Raw genomic sequence first — 17747 nt, 5'->3', positions numbered from 1 at the left:
GTTCAAATTACCAAACCTCCCTATACTCATTTTCCTCATCTATCAAATAAAACTAACAACCACTCTTATCTCACAGCATTCTGTTAAAAGTCACATTAGATAATGTATACAAAGCAAATAGCACAGTGTCTGGCACACAGTAAATATTCAATGAAAGATGATGATTATGATGATGATTAATTATTATTATTGTCATTGTTATTAAGCATAATTTGGGAATAAGCAGCTGTACGTCTCTTACTTTATGCTAAGCAATGTTCTAAACCAGTGATTCTCAAAGTCTCAGGAAGTCTTTACACTCATAAAAATTACTGAACTTCCCAAAGAGCTTTTACTTATATGGCTTAAAGTAATCAATATTCATAATAGAAATTAAAACCAGGACAGTTTTAAAATATGTATTCATTCATGTTATAAGTTAGTAACAATAATAATAGTAAGCCCATTACATGTTAACATAAGCACCACATGCTTACAAAAACATAACAATTGTTTCCAAGCAAAAAATATGTAATGAGATACACATTTTTATGTCTGGTGACAGAAGACAGCTACATTCTCACATCTTCTCCTGCACAGACACTGGTGTGCTATGTGTTTCCGGTTGAAATAAGTATATGAGGAAAATCCAGTCTCACAAACGTATATGGTGGGACAAGAGAAGAGTATTTTAAGATTTTCAGACAAGTATGGATATTCTCCTCTGATATCACACCAAAACTCAACAAGTAAGGGTTTCTTAAAGGCTGATTGCAGTGTGCAGTCTGAGACCACATCAGTAAGCTTTCATACTCTGATACATTAACATCCCTGTGGTCTATTTTGCAATTTGAATGGCTTTTACCCACACACAATTTTAGAACATGACACATCAGTCATTTGGAAAATGTCAACTTACCAAATTATCACCATGATTCTCATCAGAAAAGTATTTAAGTGTGGGAAAGCTGTCACGCTTAGAGTGGTGAATTTCAGTTTTCCAAAATTCTAATTTTTGCTTGAAAATAAGAATTTTATCATTGGCAACAAATACCACTACTTACTTTCCTTGAAGTGATAGCCAATTTTGTTCATTTTCAAAAAAAAAAAAAAATCTGCCAGATCCTGAGGTCCTGAATAACCGTCCTTTGTCATCCTTCCTAAAAATGATGTTTCATGAAAATAACAGCTACTTCAGTTCCCATCTCAATCACAGAGGTGTTTTCCTTAGAGACAACCATCATAATTCCTTATATAGCAGCAGTGCTTTACATCCACGTCCCATCTCATCACACAAAATATTAGAACTGTCAAGATCTAATAAAATTGACATGTTATACTTCATCAAGGACCCTCAAGTGAAACTGGGTTTTTATTTTCCCCTGTAAGTGCGTCGTGGTGGAGGAGCCCATGACTGCTGGCAGAGCAAATGCCTCCGCTGTGATTCATACGAAGGCTCCAGCAGGTCTACCCACCACTGCTCCTGTATCATCACTGCAAATGTCAACTCAGTAAAAAGACAGAGAGCCTCTTAGAATTACTATGGAAATATGTTTGATTGTGGATCCTAAGTCTCTGGGACCCTTAGGAATTCTCAAAACACACTTACTTTGAGAACTGCTATTCTAAACTGTCCTCACACACTCAATCATCACAAGAACTCTATGACATGAGTGTTATTATTATGCCCATTTTACAAATAAGAAAATTGAGGCAAGGTGAGCTTATTTAAAACCATACAGCCGCTAAGAGGAAGGGGCAGGGTTCAGCTGGACTGTGGGCGCCTAACCACTATGAGGAAAGGAGGGTGTGGTTTTAGCTGCATATTATTCCCAGCTTTTTGAGACATATGCTATAGTTATGAGAAAAGAAGGGCAGGGCGGTGGGGCGAGGGGGAGGACCTAAAGTGAGACAGACCAAAAAATAAAGAGAAAGATCACAAAGAGGAAATTATCTCTGATGAAAGATTACTGCTTATCCATGAGATGAAGTGACCTTCCTAGACACAGCCAGAACACAGCTCATTTAAAATTGCATTGATGTAAAATACAATTCAGATTTAAAAAAAAAAATAGGTAATATAATGATTACAAGTGTACACTAAAAGCCTGGGATGATAAACTTGGGTCAACATCAGAGTTCAAGGAGAAGGTGCTTAGAGCTGAGCCAGGTTCTCAGCGAGCAGTACATTCTTTTTTCTTTAAAGGCAATTTATCAGGATTTATCCAAGCCTGTAAGAGCAATCCCTTAAGACCATCCAATTTCCTTTATTTCTAATTCCATACTTAGCAGAGCAACCTTCTGATAATTAATTTGGTTTCTCAGGTAAGTCAATACCGGGAAAGAGACTGGTTGAGTTATTGTACTGGCTATGTTGCCTGCTGTAAATGAATAAATTGGTTTGCAGATTTATCAAGCCACCTCCCAGGAGTTCAGTTTGCAAACACCACTTTTCCTAGGGTGAGCTGACATTTGACTCATAGACCTGCAACGCTGTGTGACCAAAGTGAGCAGGGCTGCTTTAAGACCTTGTAACCCAGGGCACACTTATTGTAGGAGTCACCACCCCAAGTTATCTCATGTATATTAAAATACACACACTACCAGGCCTGCCATATTGCACAAAACCAGTTGTGAATGGAGCTCCCTGAAATGTGGCCCTACTTCCACTCCATTGTATATATAATTTATTTTGTTAAAAGTGAGTGAAAAGAATTTTTATAGAGATCCCTATTTAGCTTTAAGTAACTCATTTGATTTGCTTTTCGCTGTAAGTACCCAGCCATCATTATGTATGGCAGAGAATGCTAATTGCCCCCGAGTTCCATTCTCCAATTCTTCATTTGAGTAATAGACTCTCACTGCCCCCCACCCCAAGTTTTAGAAGACAAGTCACCTAGCTGGAGGCTTTTCTGTACCTCTAACTATAACCATGTTTTTAAATCTGGTCAATTGTGTATGAGCAGGCCTGACTCGTATGAACATTCAGATCCTGCTCCTTAGACAGAAGTGACTTCATTTATTTTACCCTCATTCCTTCTTGTTATGAGCTGGAGCTAGTCAGTCAAGGTCAATGATGTATACAAGGACTATGCTTCAGAGGCTGGTGGAGCAATGAGATGGAAGGAACCTGGGCCCTTGCGTGACTTCATCCCGCCTCTCTCTCTGAACCACCCACCTGCTCTCACACTGCTGCATAAGAGAGACGTAAACAACTATTTTGTTAGAGTTTATTTTGAGGTCCCTCTGCTACATGGGCTTGTCCTTACCCTAATAACAGGGATTTTAGGGAAGTGAGAGAATCAAATTAGACATTTTAAAAAACATAATGGAGATTTTATGATGGTTAAGTTAAACAAAGTCAGCATCTTTTCAGTTGTCTCCCAGCCTGACACTGTCTAGCCCCGTGCTCCTCTCTAACCTCATTTCCTATTTCTCTCCCCATCACACATTCTCAGCTACTCTGGGCTCCTTGCTTCTCTCCACATGATGCATCCTCCTACCTCAGGACCTTTGCACTTGCCACTCCTGCGCTGTGAATATACTTCCTCTGTGAAACTCCATGGCAAATTCCCCACCTCCTTCAGGCTTTTACTGAAATGTCACCTTCTCAGTGAAGCCTTCCCTGACCACCCCATATAAAAGTACAATTACTTTCCCCGCCACCATGTGCCTTATGGCTCTCCCACTTCCCACCTCATTTCCTTCGTGGGACTTATCAACATAAGACCCCTCTATATCTCATTTATTCTGTTTATCATCTTTCTACTTTCATCACAAAGGCAGGTCTTTTTGTGTCTTGTTCACTGTAATAACATCAGCACCCAACTCCCTTACACCATATACAAAAATCAGCTCAAAATGGATTAAAGACTTAAACATAAGACAAGATACAATAAACCTCCTAGAGGAAAACATAGGCAAAACATTATCTGACATACATTTCAAAAATTTTCTCCTAGAAGAAATAAAAGCAAGAATAAACAAATGGGACCTAATGAAACTTACAAGCTTCTGCACAGCAAAGGAAACCAGAAGTAAAACAAGAAGAAAACCTAAGGAATGGAGAAAATTTTTGCAAGTGAAACCGACAAAGGCTTGATCTCCAGAATATATAAGCAGCTCATACGACTTAATAAGAAAAAAATAAACAACCCAATCCAAAAATGGGCAGAAGACCTAAACAAGCAATTCTCCAAGGAAGACATACAAATGATCAAAAAGCACATGAAAAAATGCTCAATATCACTAATTATCAGAGAAATGCAAATCAAAACTACAATGAGGTATCACCTCACACCAGTCAGAATGGCCGTCATTCAAAAATCCACAAATGACAAATGCTGGGGAGGCTGTGGAGAAAGGGGAACCCTCCTACACTGCTGGTGGGAATGCAGTTTGGTGCAGCCACTATGGAAAACAGTGTGGAGATTCCTCAAAAGACTAGGAATAGACTTACCATATGACCCAGGAATCCCACTCCTGGGCTTGTATCCAGAAGGAAGTCTACTTCAGGATGACACCTGCACCCCAATGTTCATAGCAGCACTATTTACAATAGCCAAAACATGGAGACAGCCTAAATGTCCATCAACAGGTGACTGGATAAAGAAGAGGTGGTATATTTATACAATGGAATACTACTCAGCCATAAAAACCGACAACATAATGCCATTTGCAGCAACATGGATGCTCCTGGAGAATGTCATTCTAAGTGAAGTAAGCCAGAAAGAGAAAGAAAAATACCATATGAGATCGCTCATATGTGGAATCTAAAAAACAAAAAAACAAAAAACAAACAAACAAACAAAAACAAAGTGTAAATACAGGACAGAAATAGACTCACAGACAGAGAATACAGACTTGTGGTTACCAGGGGGGTAGAGGGTGGGAAGGGATAGACTGGGATTTCAAAATTGTAGAATAGATAAACAAGATTACACTGTATATCACAGGGAAATATACACAAAATGTTATAACTCACAGAGGAAAAAAATGTGACAATGAGTGTGTATATGTCCATGAATGACTGAAAAATTGTGCTGAACAGTGGAATTTGACACAACATTGTAAAATGATTATAAATCAAAAAAAAATGTTAAAAAAAAAATAACATCAGCACCCAGAACAGAATAGAAATTAGTATGTGCTTACTACATATTTGTTGAATTAATAAATTAATCAATTTTAGGTAATTTTTTAAAGTTAAATTCATTTTGTTTTTTGGTCTCAAATATTGTAGACATCGTTAAAAGGTATACAGGCCATGGGTGCTGTGCACAGTGTGCCTAATGCAAGGATACATGGATGAGGGGGGATCCTCCTCCCCCAGCCCCCAGCCTGCAGACATAAAGCCCTCGGTTCCCCTAGCCCAAGGCAGCAGACACTGTCTGTGCTCTTCTCGCATCCCCCTGAATTCCTCTTACGTAGTCTCTCTGTGCCCTGTGCACTGCCCCCTCCTCGAGTTTCTGTGAGCTTTGCCCCTAACTGTGAATTTCTTAGGGGGCTGCCAACACTGACACTTTGACACAGGAAGGAGAACCAGAAGTTCCTGGGAGTTTATGGCTCTCAGCCAGTGACCAATGGAGGGAAGCATAAAAATCCAGTTGTTTTGCCACCAGTTGGGAGGTTGGGAGAAGCTCTGAGGTGTGATTGATACTCCAGAGACCCCCAGAGGATCAGGCTGAGGCTGGGATTTGCCTGAGCTCACACCTTGCTTGGTCTTTTTCCCTTCCCTGCCCTGCTTCCCTCATGTGCTAATACAATTCTTCTGGGAGTACACGCTCAGTAAATCTTTCGCATGTGAATCCTCATCTCAGGTTTTGCTTCTGGGGATTCTGACCTAAGACACTCACAGCAGCCTCCCCTATATCCACCTAAGTTCCCTAAGAGATGAAAGCCACTGTGACTACTGCTGGTGGTGGCTGTGTTCCCCCAAGACTGAAGTAAGACTGCACTGCACTCTTCCTGGTGCCAATGGCCTTTTGCATATACAACCATTACCAGGCAGATACCCGAGAGGAGGGAGACATGACAGGAAGAAGCAGGTAAAGAAAATGACCACATGATGCTTAGAAGCACAGAGACCGAAAGACAATGCCAAATACTGAGAAATGGGTTCAAGCTCAACTCACCTACAGATTTCATATGTGACTCTTAACTAGACTCCATTTGATAAATTCAAGCCATCTTGCCCCCCAAGATCAATTGTATTTAGTTTTGATTCTTCCAAAGAAAATACACCACTGCATACTTCTTGTTTCTATCCAGCTCTTTTGAATTAAAGGCTTGCAGCATTTTAGTTTATGATATCTCTGGGGAGGAGTGAATATGTCAGTGTAATTAACTCATCTGATAAGAGAGGTCTTGTTTATTTCCCCTACAAAATAACAGGTGGTGGTGGAGCTCCAATACATTATGTTGATATGAAATGCATTTAGAATAAATCATATTAAATAAATTGGGAGACAAAAATGATTTCAATGTACATTTTTTATTGTTTTAAATTAAGTTTTGAAAGTGAACAGCTGCATACCAAAAAGCCACAAAGCCACTATCCACCTCCAAACAACTCTTCTGAGAAAGGGTTAACGGCACTCTCAAGTTCAACCCACCAGGACTAAAAGAAACTTGAGTGTGGTTTTCAAATTATCGTCCAAACAATCACTGGGTTTCTGAGAACCCTCTCTGTGCAGGAAAATGGCAGTCAAATCAATTTGTGTAATCAGTTAAAACAACCATACACAATTCATTTTATCAAATCCACAATGACATTCATTTAATAAACAAGAAAGAGCAACATCATGTGCTGGGCGTTAAGTAAATAAAAACATGTAAGACAGAGTCTCTGCTACTGGGAGTTCACAATCTAAAGAAGTATGGTTGATAAAGAGCTATTTCAGGGATTAAAATGGTAAAGTATGTTCTTCCTCCCTCCAAGAACTTAGTAAAATTCCAGAAACTGATTTGGTTTTGTTCGCTTGTTTGCAATTAAATAAATCATGATACTAGAAAGGAAGTAGAAAAAATAATGTCCGCAAACCAGAAATGTGGAAGAATTCCTGATGTGCTGGGGGTGAGAAGATTTGATTGGAGCTGTGGAGATATTAGACTGGAGGATAGAGTGTAAAGGAAGAAGGAGGAGTGGAAAAAGAGTGAGGAAGATGAATGGAAAAGGTAAAAGGCTTGTGTGGGGAGAGTTGGAAAGGTTGAAAGAGGAAGGACTGGGAAGAGGGGAAAGGGTGGGGATAGAAGACAGAGGAGGTGTTTGAACAAGAGAGGTGAAACAACTCTGACTGCTGGAAGAGCTACAGAATTCTAGCCCCAAGGTCTACAATTAGAAGGATCAGAAGGAACCCTGAATACACTGATTAAAGGCCCCCAAACATATTAGGTCCGAGTCCCTGGAACTTGGACATGTTACCTTATATGGAAAAAATGGTCTTTGTAAATATGGTTAAATTAAGAATCTTTAGGTGGGAAGATTATCTAGGATTATCCTGGTGCTCTCTAAATGCATCACAAGTTTTCCTTTAAGAGAGAGGCAGAGGGAGATTTGACCACACCAACAGAAGAAAAGACAGTGTGACCAGAGGCAGAGACTGCAGAATGTAGATTCAGAATTTCTACTGTTCTTCAAGAAGAAATTCTAGAAGGAGGACAGAAATTTTAAAAATAAAATAACAAAATCTCTTAGTGCTGAAAAAGAAAAATAAATTGAATAGGCCTTTGAACATCAAGCAAGATAAAAACTAACACTAATATATGACCCACTCCTATATACATTATGGTGAAATTTCAGAAAAAAGGCAAAAAAAATCATATGAAAATAGTTTTACCTAAAAAGAAAAACAGCTAAAATAGTTTTACCTAAAAAGATTAAAATTGTGATTGTCATTAGTTTTAATTGACAACACTGTAGACAGTGGATATAGAAGGGAAAATATTTTAAACTTAGAAGATTGTAGCTAAGTAAACTATCATTCAGATGTTTTCTAACATGTAAGAAATCAGGAACATTTCCATCCACAGAGTCCCTTCGATTGTCTTGAAGATACACCACAGGGAAATTACTAAAGAATCTGTGCCAGAGGAAGGTGATATACAAGAAGGAGAGGGAAACAAGTCACAATAAAACATAAGATTTAATAATTAATCAATTACCTAAATACTTTTCATAAGAATCTAGAACTGAAATCCTCAAAAAAAAACTACGTGGCAGGTTAAGAGGTAGGGCTGGAGGATAGAGTAAAGCATGTTAAAGTTTTTCTCTTGGTCAGAGGAAAGATATAAACTCCAATTAACTCAACATGTGGCTGGAAAAATGTATCTTCATACGTATGAGTTAAAATTTATAGATAAACATCATAAAAATTTAAATAAGATACGTAACTGTGAAACTACTCTAGAGAAAAATTGAAACCAAGAAAAGCCAATCCACAAATGGAAGTCAAAGTTTGAAAAAAGAAAAAACACGTGTAAGTAAAAGATATAATACAATGGCATACAAATAATCAATTTAATAAATATGAATGGGTTAAATCCACTTATAAAAAAGAAAGATATCTTAAAATAATAAATATTTTAATAGTACATAATAATATTCAGTATGGGTGAAAAATAGGGCAACATAAGCAAACATAGGACCATGAGAAATATTTTTAAAATGTCAGAGACTTTGGCCAAGTTAAAATGCCGATGAAAAGGAACTGATAAGAGAGAAATGAGATGAGAAAGGATATAATGCATAGACTGATGTCTCTGAAAGGTAGGAGAGATTGGATCCAAAGTCAGATGGAATGATTCCCCTCAAAGAAGAAAGAAACTTCCAGATTATTCAGATTTACAAGTTGTGACTGGAGTCACTAACCAAGATTCCTCTAGTACTACCATATTGGGAGGGTTCTTTATAATAATACATTTTCTCATCAGAAAATAATGAATGTTTATTATTAAGAAGTTTAAAAAAGACAGATATTGCAAAGGAAAATATAAAAACTTCCTAAAATATCATCTTTCAGCTTTCATTCACTATTATATTAATTAAAAATCAATCTAATAGAATTTTTTATATCATCATATAATTTAGCAAGATTGACAGTATATTTTTCTCTTTTTTTCATTTCCTTTTTTCCTTTTTTTTAATTGAAGTATTCAGTTTACAATGCTATGTCACTTTCTGATGTACAGCATAATAGTTCAGCCATAAATTCACACACATATATTCATTTTCATATTCTTATTTTGTATTTCATGATTTTTTTATGATCAGGGATGCTAAATGCTACCCATCTTTTGATTTCTTTATATATCATCTTTCCAGCTGATGAAACAAGAGCCTTAATTTAATTTTAATAAATGTTAACTTTGCTTGGGTTATTCAAGGATACTAAAAAGTACAATTCCTACTCAGTCCACAAAGTCTTTTCCAAACCCATGGACATCTTAGGCCCTGCTGAGATAGTTCTCTCTCTGGAATAGAGATCAGGGTTGGTCCAAAGAGATATAAATTCAGAGGCAAATCTTCCCAACCTGGAGGCCTTAAAGCAAGAACAAGGAAAAATCAGTCTTAAATGAACATCAATGATAGACAGCAATCAATAAAGAGTATGGACTCTGGAGCCAAACCCCTTGGCTTTAAATCCAAACTGTACCAATCCAAGTCCTCCTTGTATCCAAGTAAGGAAGGTAATATTTATACTAGCTAAGATCTATTGATTTCCTATTCTATACCAGGCCCTGTACTAAGTGTTTTTATGGGCTGGGTTTTTATTTGTTCATTCATTTAAAGATATTTCTTCAATTCCTTCTTTGTTATTAAGAAGCAAAAGGTCTGGGAATATTAGAGTAAACAAAATTAGGGATTATTTGTAGTCTACTAGAATCTATCGTCTAAGAAGGGAGAAAATCAATAACCAAATAATCTCTCATTTAATCCTCAGAACAGCTCTATAAGGAAGATACCATTGTATCATTTTGTAAAGAGGGTATCCAAGTCTAAGAAGAGCCCAAATTCCCAGGCTAGTTAACAATTGAGTCTAGCTCCAGAACCCACTCTCTTTACCACTTCCCAATATTGCTGATGGTGGTGGGTGTTGGAGCCTCAGGTTTCTCTAATACCTCGCACTGACTCTCTGAATGTCCTATCCTTGGGATCCCCTGGACTCATACTGCCCATACGCTAGACCTGACACTACTCGTGAGCTATTATCTAGAAGCTCGTTCAAAAGGCCAAATCTTCAGAAGTTTGATTAGATTTTCTCTTCAATCCCTGTCTTAGCACAAGAGGAACCCAACAATCAAGCTACATTTGAGTAGCATTTTGCATTTTTCACAAGATTGAAAGATAAGGAAATGCTGCCTTACAGATTTTCCTTTTGATTCACCCACACCTTTAAGAACCTCCTCTCAACACCTTCATCTCCTTCCTAGCTGGGGCTGAGCCTCACCTGCTACATCCTATTGTGGTCACTTCTGTCCTCGTATACCTGTCCCAATACTCTGAAGGATCTGTTGAGATTGGATACTCTCTGGGAAACCCAGCAATAAGAAAAGACCATGACCCTCAGGGTTGACACAGACAAAGCTCTTCCTGCTGTCATTTTCATTGAGCAGATACTATACCCAGCCTGCATGGCTGGCATGTACCCAAATTCTACAGGGTCATAAACTTTGAAGGATCCCAGGTCTTGGGTTCAACCTTGACTCCACTATGTACCTGCTCTGTGATCCTGGATGAGTTCCTCAGACTTTCCTACCTTTAGTTTATCATGTATAAAGTTCAGATCAATGCAATAGTTCCCAACTCATATGGTTATCATGATCAAAAACATTCACTAAATTAAATGCTAACATGGTGCTTGACAAAGCATATGCTCAACAAACATTACCATTATTATTATTATATTATCATCATTATTTTGGTCATTTAGATCTTTGAACATGAAAACAGTGTTCTCAATGGTAGTTTGGTACCTGAGAAAACCACTCTTTCTCACACAAAAAGCCTTTTTAATTCATAGCTTAAATGTGGTTACTTTTTTTCCAACTTAGAATTAACAAATAAAATGTGACTGTGAGATATTTAAAGATGTTTAAAGTGAACAATGTGACTATTTGATATACATTTACATTGCATAAGGATTTCCCCCCATTAAGTAATAAATCCATCAAAAATTGTGGTCACTTTTAAATAAAACAGAAAAATGCATATATTGAATAAAACAATCTCTCATTCTGAACATTAATGCTTGAAGGAAAATGGGTAATTTGAGGATGAAAAGAAACATGAGAAGATGAACTTGGCACTTTTATAGGGTCTTCCTACCCAAAGTGTGGTCGGTAGACCAGTAGTACCAGCAACACCTGGGCACTTTGAATAAAAGCAAACTTCTAGGCCTCACCCTAGATCTGCTGAGTCAGAATCTGCATTTTTAAATATCTCAAAGTAACGCCCACACACCTTAAAGTATGCATTCTGGAGCATTATCCTGAGCTTAAAGCTGGTGGCACACTTTTTATGAAGTCAATTTTCACTTCCAAAATGATGGAGTCTCTTTTCCTAGATCTGTGTCTCACTGGCGTAACTTTCATACTAACTGGCAACAATTAAGGATTTTTTTTTAAGTCAGAAATAAACAACAGTGGTGAGGAGAGAGGAAGAGACAGAAAAATAGATCAAGACAGATTTTCCTGAGTTTACTGAAGCGTAAGTCTCAGAAGCCACTATACCTGGGCCCTGGCTGCAGAACAGGCTAGCTGTAGAGGTGAGATTTAGATCAGATTGGATTTAATCCAGATCCTGTGTCCTGCCTTCTAAATTTTATGGTGGTAATTTCCATGTGGTCAGGAAAAGATAATCCAAAAAGGAGGATTCCTTATAAGCCAGGTGATGCTTCCAGCCTAAGTCAGCTGGATTATTTGTACTGGATCTTAAAAGAAAAGACTAAGTCTTCAAATCCTTGAGTCAGCTTCACCTGCAGGTCCTACTAGTGAGGAAAATCAAGGGCAAATGTTCCCTGTCACAGAGTCTTAATAGTAGAGGCAAATGATGTCCGTGATGCGCTCAGTGCAGACAGACAGTGCAGTGTTTCTCACATGAGATGAATGATACTGATGTCAACATATGGACTTGTGGACACTAATTTTATACCCTTTGTACACTTACGCACTTTGTACATACAGAGTCATTCAATCATCCAAACAACCCTTATAATTATCTCAATATTAACTCATTATTTTTATTAGCACATTAGTAGTAGTAGTAACAGTAATATAAACCCATTATATAGATGGAGGACTAGAATTCAGAGAGGCTAAATAAACCGCCTAACAATAAGTCAGGATTGGTCAATCTAGGGTCCAAGTCTAGACTCGTAGCTTTTTTTTTTAAACACGATGCTGTTGTTTATTTATCTTCCAATATTATTCCAGGTTTACTGGCGTCTCCCCCTCTGTGCGTTTCACCACCAGACCTCTCTTCATTTTTTTCCTGTGCATGAGAACCACGTTGACCATTCATCTTCATCTGAAGCAGCTTCTTCGGTTTTCCACTATCTTAGGTCAAGGGTGATGCTCCGTCATATTCGTCTCAAAATCTGGGCTTTCCTCTCCTCCTCTCAGTTCCCTCTTCTTCCCCTTCAGGTAGTATTGCAGGGGATTGAGCCACAGGTCCTTACAGATGATCTCAGCAATCTTACTAGATCCTGCAAAGTTGTGGTCAGAGAACCAGTTGAAGAAGTTTAGGCTGCTGTTGTGGTGCCTGCGGCTGTAAGCCTCACGTTCATAACCCTGGTACCACTGAATTGGAGTGGAATGAGATGCCCTATATCCAGCGATGTTAATGAGATACTCCTTAACAATCACTTCATTCTGGAAGTAGGGGTTGTTCCGGAAGAACAACATGATCTTGCAGCAATCAGTGGGATGTCTGAGTTCCTCCACCTTCAAATTGGTCATGTAGCTAAGCATGTCTTCATCTTGGTCACTCATCATGGCTGACATCTGGGGGTGGTTCATAAAAGCTTTGACCCAGAAGCCAAGGATGCCCTGGATGATGGTACTTCTGTGTTGGAGATGCGGCTTCCGTCTCTGACATATCCTGAGCTTCAGTCGAGAGTAGGCCCTGCTGGCTTGCTTATTCACAGGCTCCAGCTCCAACTGAAGGGCCTCCAGTGCCTCCAGCAGGGACCGAGTGGTCGTGCGTCCCTGCCCTGGCTCTGCTAGCACCTGTTCCTGGAGCTTCTCATCCCGCTCCTCTGCCTGCACCTCTTCCTCCTGCTCGTCCTGCTCCTCCTCGGCCACCACCTCCACCACCTCCATGATGTCCTCCAACACCAATGCCGCCTCCTCCCCGATCCCCGCAGCCACCTCTCCCTCCTCCAGGGCCGCGCTTCCGGGCACAGACTCCACCCTGAAGATAGTGGCCTCCTCCGCCGTCCCACCAGCTAGTGCCTGTATCGTATCCAGCCCCACCCCCACGGCACCGGAAGGCCCTAGGGCCCTTGCCCCCTAAGGACCCCCTCCCCCAACTAAGGCCACACACAATTCCTGGGGAGCCCTGCCTGCCGCAGGTCCCCCCTCACTTGCTGTATGGCCCTGGCCCGGGGCAGCTGAAAAGGAGCAAGGAGCAGGTGGTGGAAGTGCAGCTCGTGGCCCGCAGAGCAAGCCCACCGACTGGAGCCAACCGGCACTCCCTGTGAATTCTTCCGCTGGCCTCCGCAACTGAGGAGGCTGGTTACGCATGCGCTGGGGCTTGTGACGCACCCGTGCGTGAGGATTTGGCGAGCAGGAGCCGGGAGCCACGCCCACTCGCCCCCACCGCAACCAATCAGGGAGAGTGAGACTATCTTTTCTGCTTATAAAGTTTCCCATACGTGGCGACATTGGGCAGTGCGATGGAAAGAGCACAGGATTTGGTGTCCAAGGCCTGAGCTCAAATTCTACTAACACCGTCTACCGTCTGGTGGACAGCAAAGGACAGAAGGAAGAGCTTAAGGGTCCGTTCAGCCTGGGTTCAATATTCGGTCCACACAGAAGGCAACAGCTGTTCAAAAATGGGTAGGTTACACACGAATATGTGTATGTATATGTATGACTGAAGCATTGTGCTGCACACCAGAAATTGGCACAACATAGTAAAGTGACTATACTTCAATAAAAAAAAAAAAATACAAAAAAAAAGGAGGGGGGAGATAGGTTAGTAAACCTCCCCAAGTCAGATTCTTTACTGTTACTTATAACAAGCATCTTCTCTGCTGAACCCTACATGGTCATCATCACTGGGAGCAAGTAAAGTCAGCATAATAAATACAGGAGGGGCATAGGTGTTCTTGTAAACTAGAGAACTTGGATTTGATCTAGCGCAAAGACTTATTTTGTTCCTCAGAAAGTGAAAAGAAACTAAAAGTCAGACGTCCATAATAGCCCAAATTTCCTGCTTCTTTTAAGGAAGTCTATCAATGCTGGGACCACATTCCAATGGGACAAGCAAATTACGCTGTTCATCACTGCAGACTCCAACTTGGCATTGTCCCCTCCACTCTCTATTTTCTTACACCTGCCTCATGCACCCACATATATCAGCTGTCTGGCCCAGGGAGCTATTTGAATTTGCAACCCAGGCCATAAATAAGAGACTGCTAGCCAATTCAGGGCTAGCTGGAGTGAGGTTCCTCTTTCCTACCCACTCTAGTAGCGAGACTCACAGGACTGAGGCCCTCAGTCCGTAATGCACACGTCATATAATCAAAATGTAGCACATCATCATTTCATTTAGAAGGAGTGACTGCTGGAATTATATTTCCCATGTAAAACAGTAACACAATTCCCAGCCAATCAGCAAATAAATAAGAGAAAACAGTTTTGTAATTATTTTGACAGTGGTCGGATTCAAAAATTAGAAAGAAAAAAAAAACCCATCAAGTTCCATTTCATGAGAGAGAGCACTAGGCAGAACTGAGCAAACATTTCACCTGAGTCTAGTCCAACACGTGCTACCCGGAAGATGACTCCTATAATGAAAATCTGTCGTTCGCAAATGACTCATCATGTGAAAACTGCTGAAGATGTTGGAGATACGGGTGATGCATGTGAAAATAAAATTAATCAATATGAAGATGAAGATCAGCAGTCTATCACAGCCAAGCTGTTTGATAACAATGAAACTGGGGGAACAGACAGAGCTCAAGAAACTCCTGAAAGTGTAGGAAATGTCAGTGATCACCATGAATTAGTAACTGTTGCTAGAAATGGAGAAACAAGAGTAAGCAGACAAAGAAATATTGTCAGGAAACAACCACATCCATTGCTACCTCCCTAGTCCAAGCCCCCAGTCTCTCTCTCCTGAATTATGACAATGAACTACAAACTTGCCTGTTCCCTACAGTATGTTATTCTCACAGCAGCCAGAATAATCCTGTTAGAACGCAATTCACGTTAAGGCCCACCTATAATCAGAATCTTCTGCTGGCATATGTGTCACTTGTTCATAAAAGTCAACATCCCCACATGACCCAAGAAACTTGAATGACTGGGCTCCCCATTACCCATCTCCCCTTCACTTACTCCAAGTACACAGTTTGTAAAACACAAATCGTGGTTCCTTCTCAGAGCAGTGACAGGTACTGTTCCCTCCTCTGGAGTTTGTTTCTTTCAGGCAACCTCAGAACTTCTTCCTCACTTGCTCCAGTCTTCCCTTAAAGGTCACTTCTCAGTACAGTTCCCCCGCAGCCAACCTGTCTGAAATTATAACCCTCTTCCCACACACACTTCCTACTTTCTTCCCTCTTTCACTTTCTTCTTAGCATATCTCTCCCTCAGTTATTTCACGCAAGCATCTGGTTTGTTGCCTGTCTCACTGATAAGACTGCAGACTCCAGGAGATCAGGAAGTTTTGCCTATTTTGTTCTCTGTTGTATCCCAAGTCCCAGAAGAGTGTCTGGAAGGTAAATATTTTTTAGATACATGACTATAATTCAGAGATAAGTAGGAAGAGAATGATGACAACAACACGTTAAAAGGACTTGTTAAATTTGTCATCTGGAAATATGCCCAGGTGTAACAGCCCCTCCCCTTTCAAGAGGACATATGAAGGTAGAGCAACAACAATCATCTTCTCTGAAGTGGAGGTAAAAACAGAGGTTGCAGAGCAAAAACTGGGCCTGGAATGGTGGCATCCTGACCACCCTCACCCCCTTCCCCTCTGCAGCAGTTATATGGTGAATCCTAGCCCAAAATCAGCAGTCTCTCTCTCTCCTCCCTCTTCACCAAGAATCAGAATGGATTGATTTGCAATTCCATTAAGCAGACATTTATTTACTGAACTGAGTTTGCAAGGACGTTAAGGCTTCAATGTGGCAGGGAAAACTGTTAAGTTAGTTAGTCTTGGAAGGAGTTTTTCTTCCACTTATTTGTGAAGATCAATGATAAATATTAGGCATCAATCTGACTGTGTTGTATTTGCCTGCATCTTCTGTAAAAAACCATTAATGGTAATTTGGCAATTTTTGATGCTTATCTGCAAAACTATAACAAGAACAAGAGATAAGAACTAGACAATAACGCACTTGCAAAATGTCCATTCTCAAAATGTAGTATCTACATTTGGGCAAGTCCTCCCCCTCCATTTGAGAAACGGATCCTCTAACGAGGTAGATCTCTGCATCAAAATAGGTACATGGGCCAGGGAGGAGGGGGCACGTAAGCTGACTCACCTCAGAGAGCCATACAGCTAAATCGATAAGTATCATTTTCATTATCCTTCCTTCTTTCTTCAACTTAGAGGAGATATTTTAAAGGTTCAGAAAGTCCTCCTGATAAATAATCAGGCTTGTGACTGAGCACACTGTTTGCTTCCGCAGTATCTCCATAGCACTCACCATCAGCATTGTTGATATCTGGGGCTGGAGAATTCTTTGTTGTGGGGGGCTATCCTGTGGACTAAAGGATGTTTATCAGCATCCCTGACCTCTCCCCACTCGATGCCAGTAATATAACCCCTTCACAATCAAAAATGTCTCCAGATATTGCCAAATGTTCCCCAGAGGTCAGAATCATTCTCAGTTGATAACTGCTGTAGAACTATCTTTCCATAAACTAAATTATCACTTCACCACCTACAGTTAAAAATAATAAATGGTTAAGTCCTATAAATGTATTCCCATAGTACATTTGATAGCCATCCTTCCCTCCCCTTATGTATTCCTTTCACCATAATTCAGGCTCATAGGATCTCTTTCCTAATCAGGAGGGAAACTGGATTGCAATAAATAGAAATCCAACTCAGTTTGACCAAGTAAAGAAGTGTATGTCTTAAGTATGCAGAAAAATTTCTCAGACTAAAGAAAAGAGAGGGAAGACTTCTAGGACTTACAGGACATGCAAGCTGTCAATCTCTTTCTTCCCTCCTTCTCTCCTTCTTTCCCTTTCATTTCTCCCCTCACCATCATCTGTCCTCCACAGGACAGTAAGCGTGATTCCTTTAAAATACAAACATGGTCATGTTATTCCATGGCTTTCCATTATGCTTGGAATAAAATCTCAAGTTCCTATCATGATCACAGGACCCACCTAATCTGGTCTCTGACCTTATCTTGCCACTTCCTCCCTCTCTCCCTCTCCTCTAACCACAAAAGACTTCTTGCCACTCCAAGTACACTTACACCTCATGGCTCTTGAATGTGTTCCTCTGCCTGTAGTGTTCTTTCTCCAAATGTCCATGTGGCTTACTCCATCAATGCATTCAAGTCCCTGCTCCAACCTTTCCAGAA

The 17747-nt window shown here is 40.1% G+C and overlaps 1 protein-coding gene across 1 annotated transcript; it reads right to left on the bottom strand.

The window, feature by feature from the left end:
* Positions 1-12234: 12234 nt before the first annotated feature.
* Positions 12235-13863, bottom strand: LOC102520528 (testis-specific Y-encoded protein 3). Its single transcript, XM_032462331.1, has 2 exons — positions 13567-13863; positions 12235-13488 (listed from the first exon to the last, which is right to left on the bottom strand). Exons 1-2 carry the CDS (start codon positions 13861-13863, stop codon positions 12541-12543), a joined length of 1245 nt encoding a protein of 414 aa, XP_032318222.1. The 3' UTR covers positions 12235-12540.
* Between the last annotated feature and the right edge of the window lie 3884 nt (positions 13864-17747).

The sequence above is a fragment of the Camelus ferus genome, chromosome 19 (assembly GCF_009834535.1).
Source record: "Camelus ferus isolate YT-003-E chromosome 19, BCGSAC_Cfer_1.0, whole genome shotgun sequence".
NCBI classification, from domain to species: Eukaryota; Metazoa; Chordata; class Mammalia; order Artiodactyla; family Camelidae; genus Camelus; species Camelus ferus.
The sequence above is the reverse complement of the archived record's forward strand: the minus strand, read 5'-3'. Positions and strand labels throughout refer to the sequence as shown.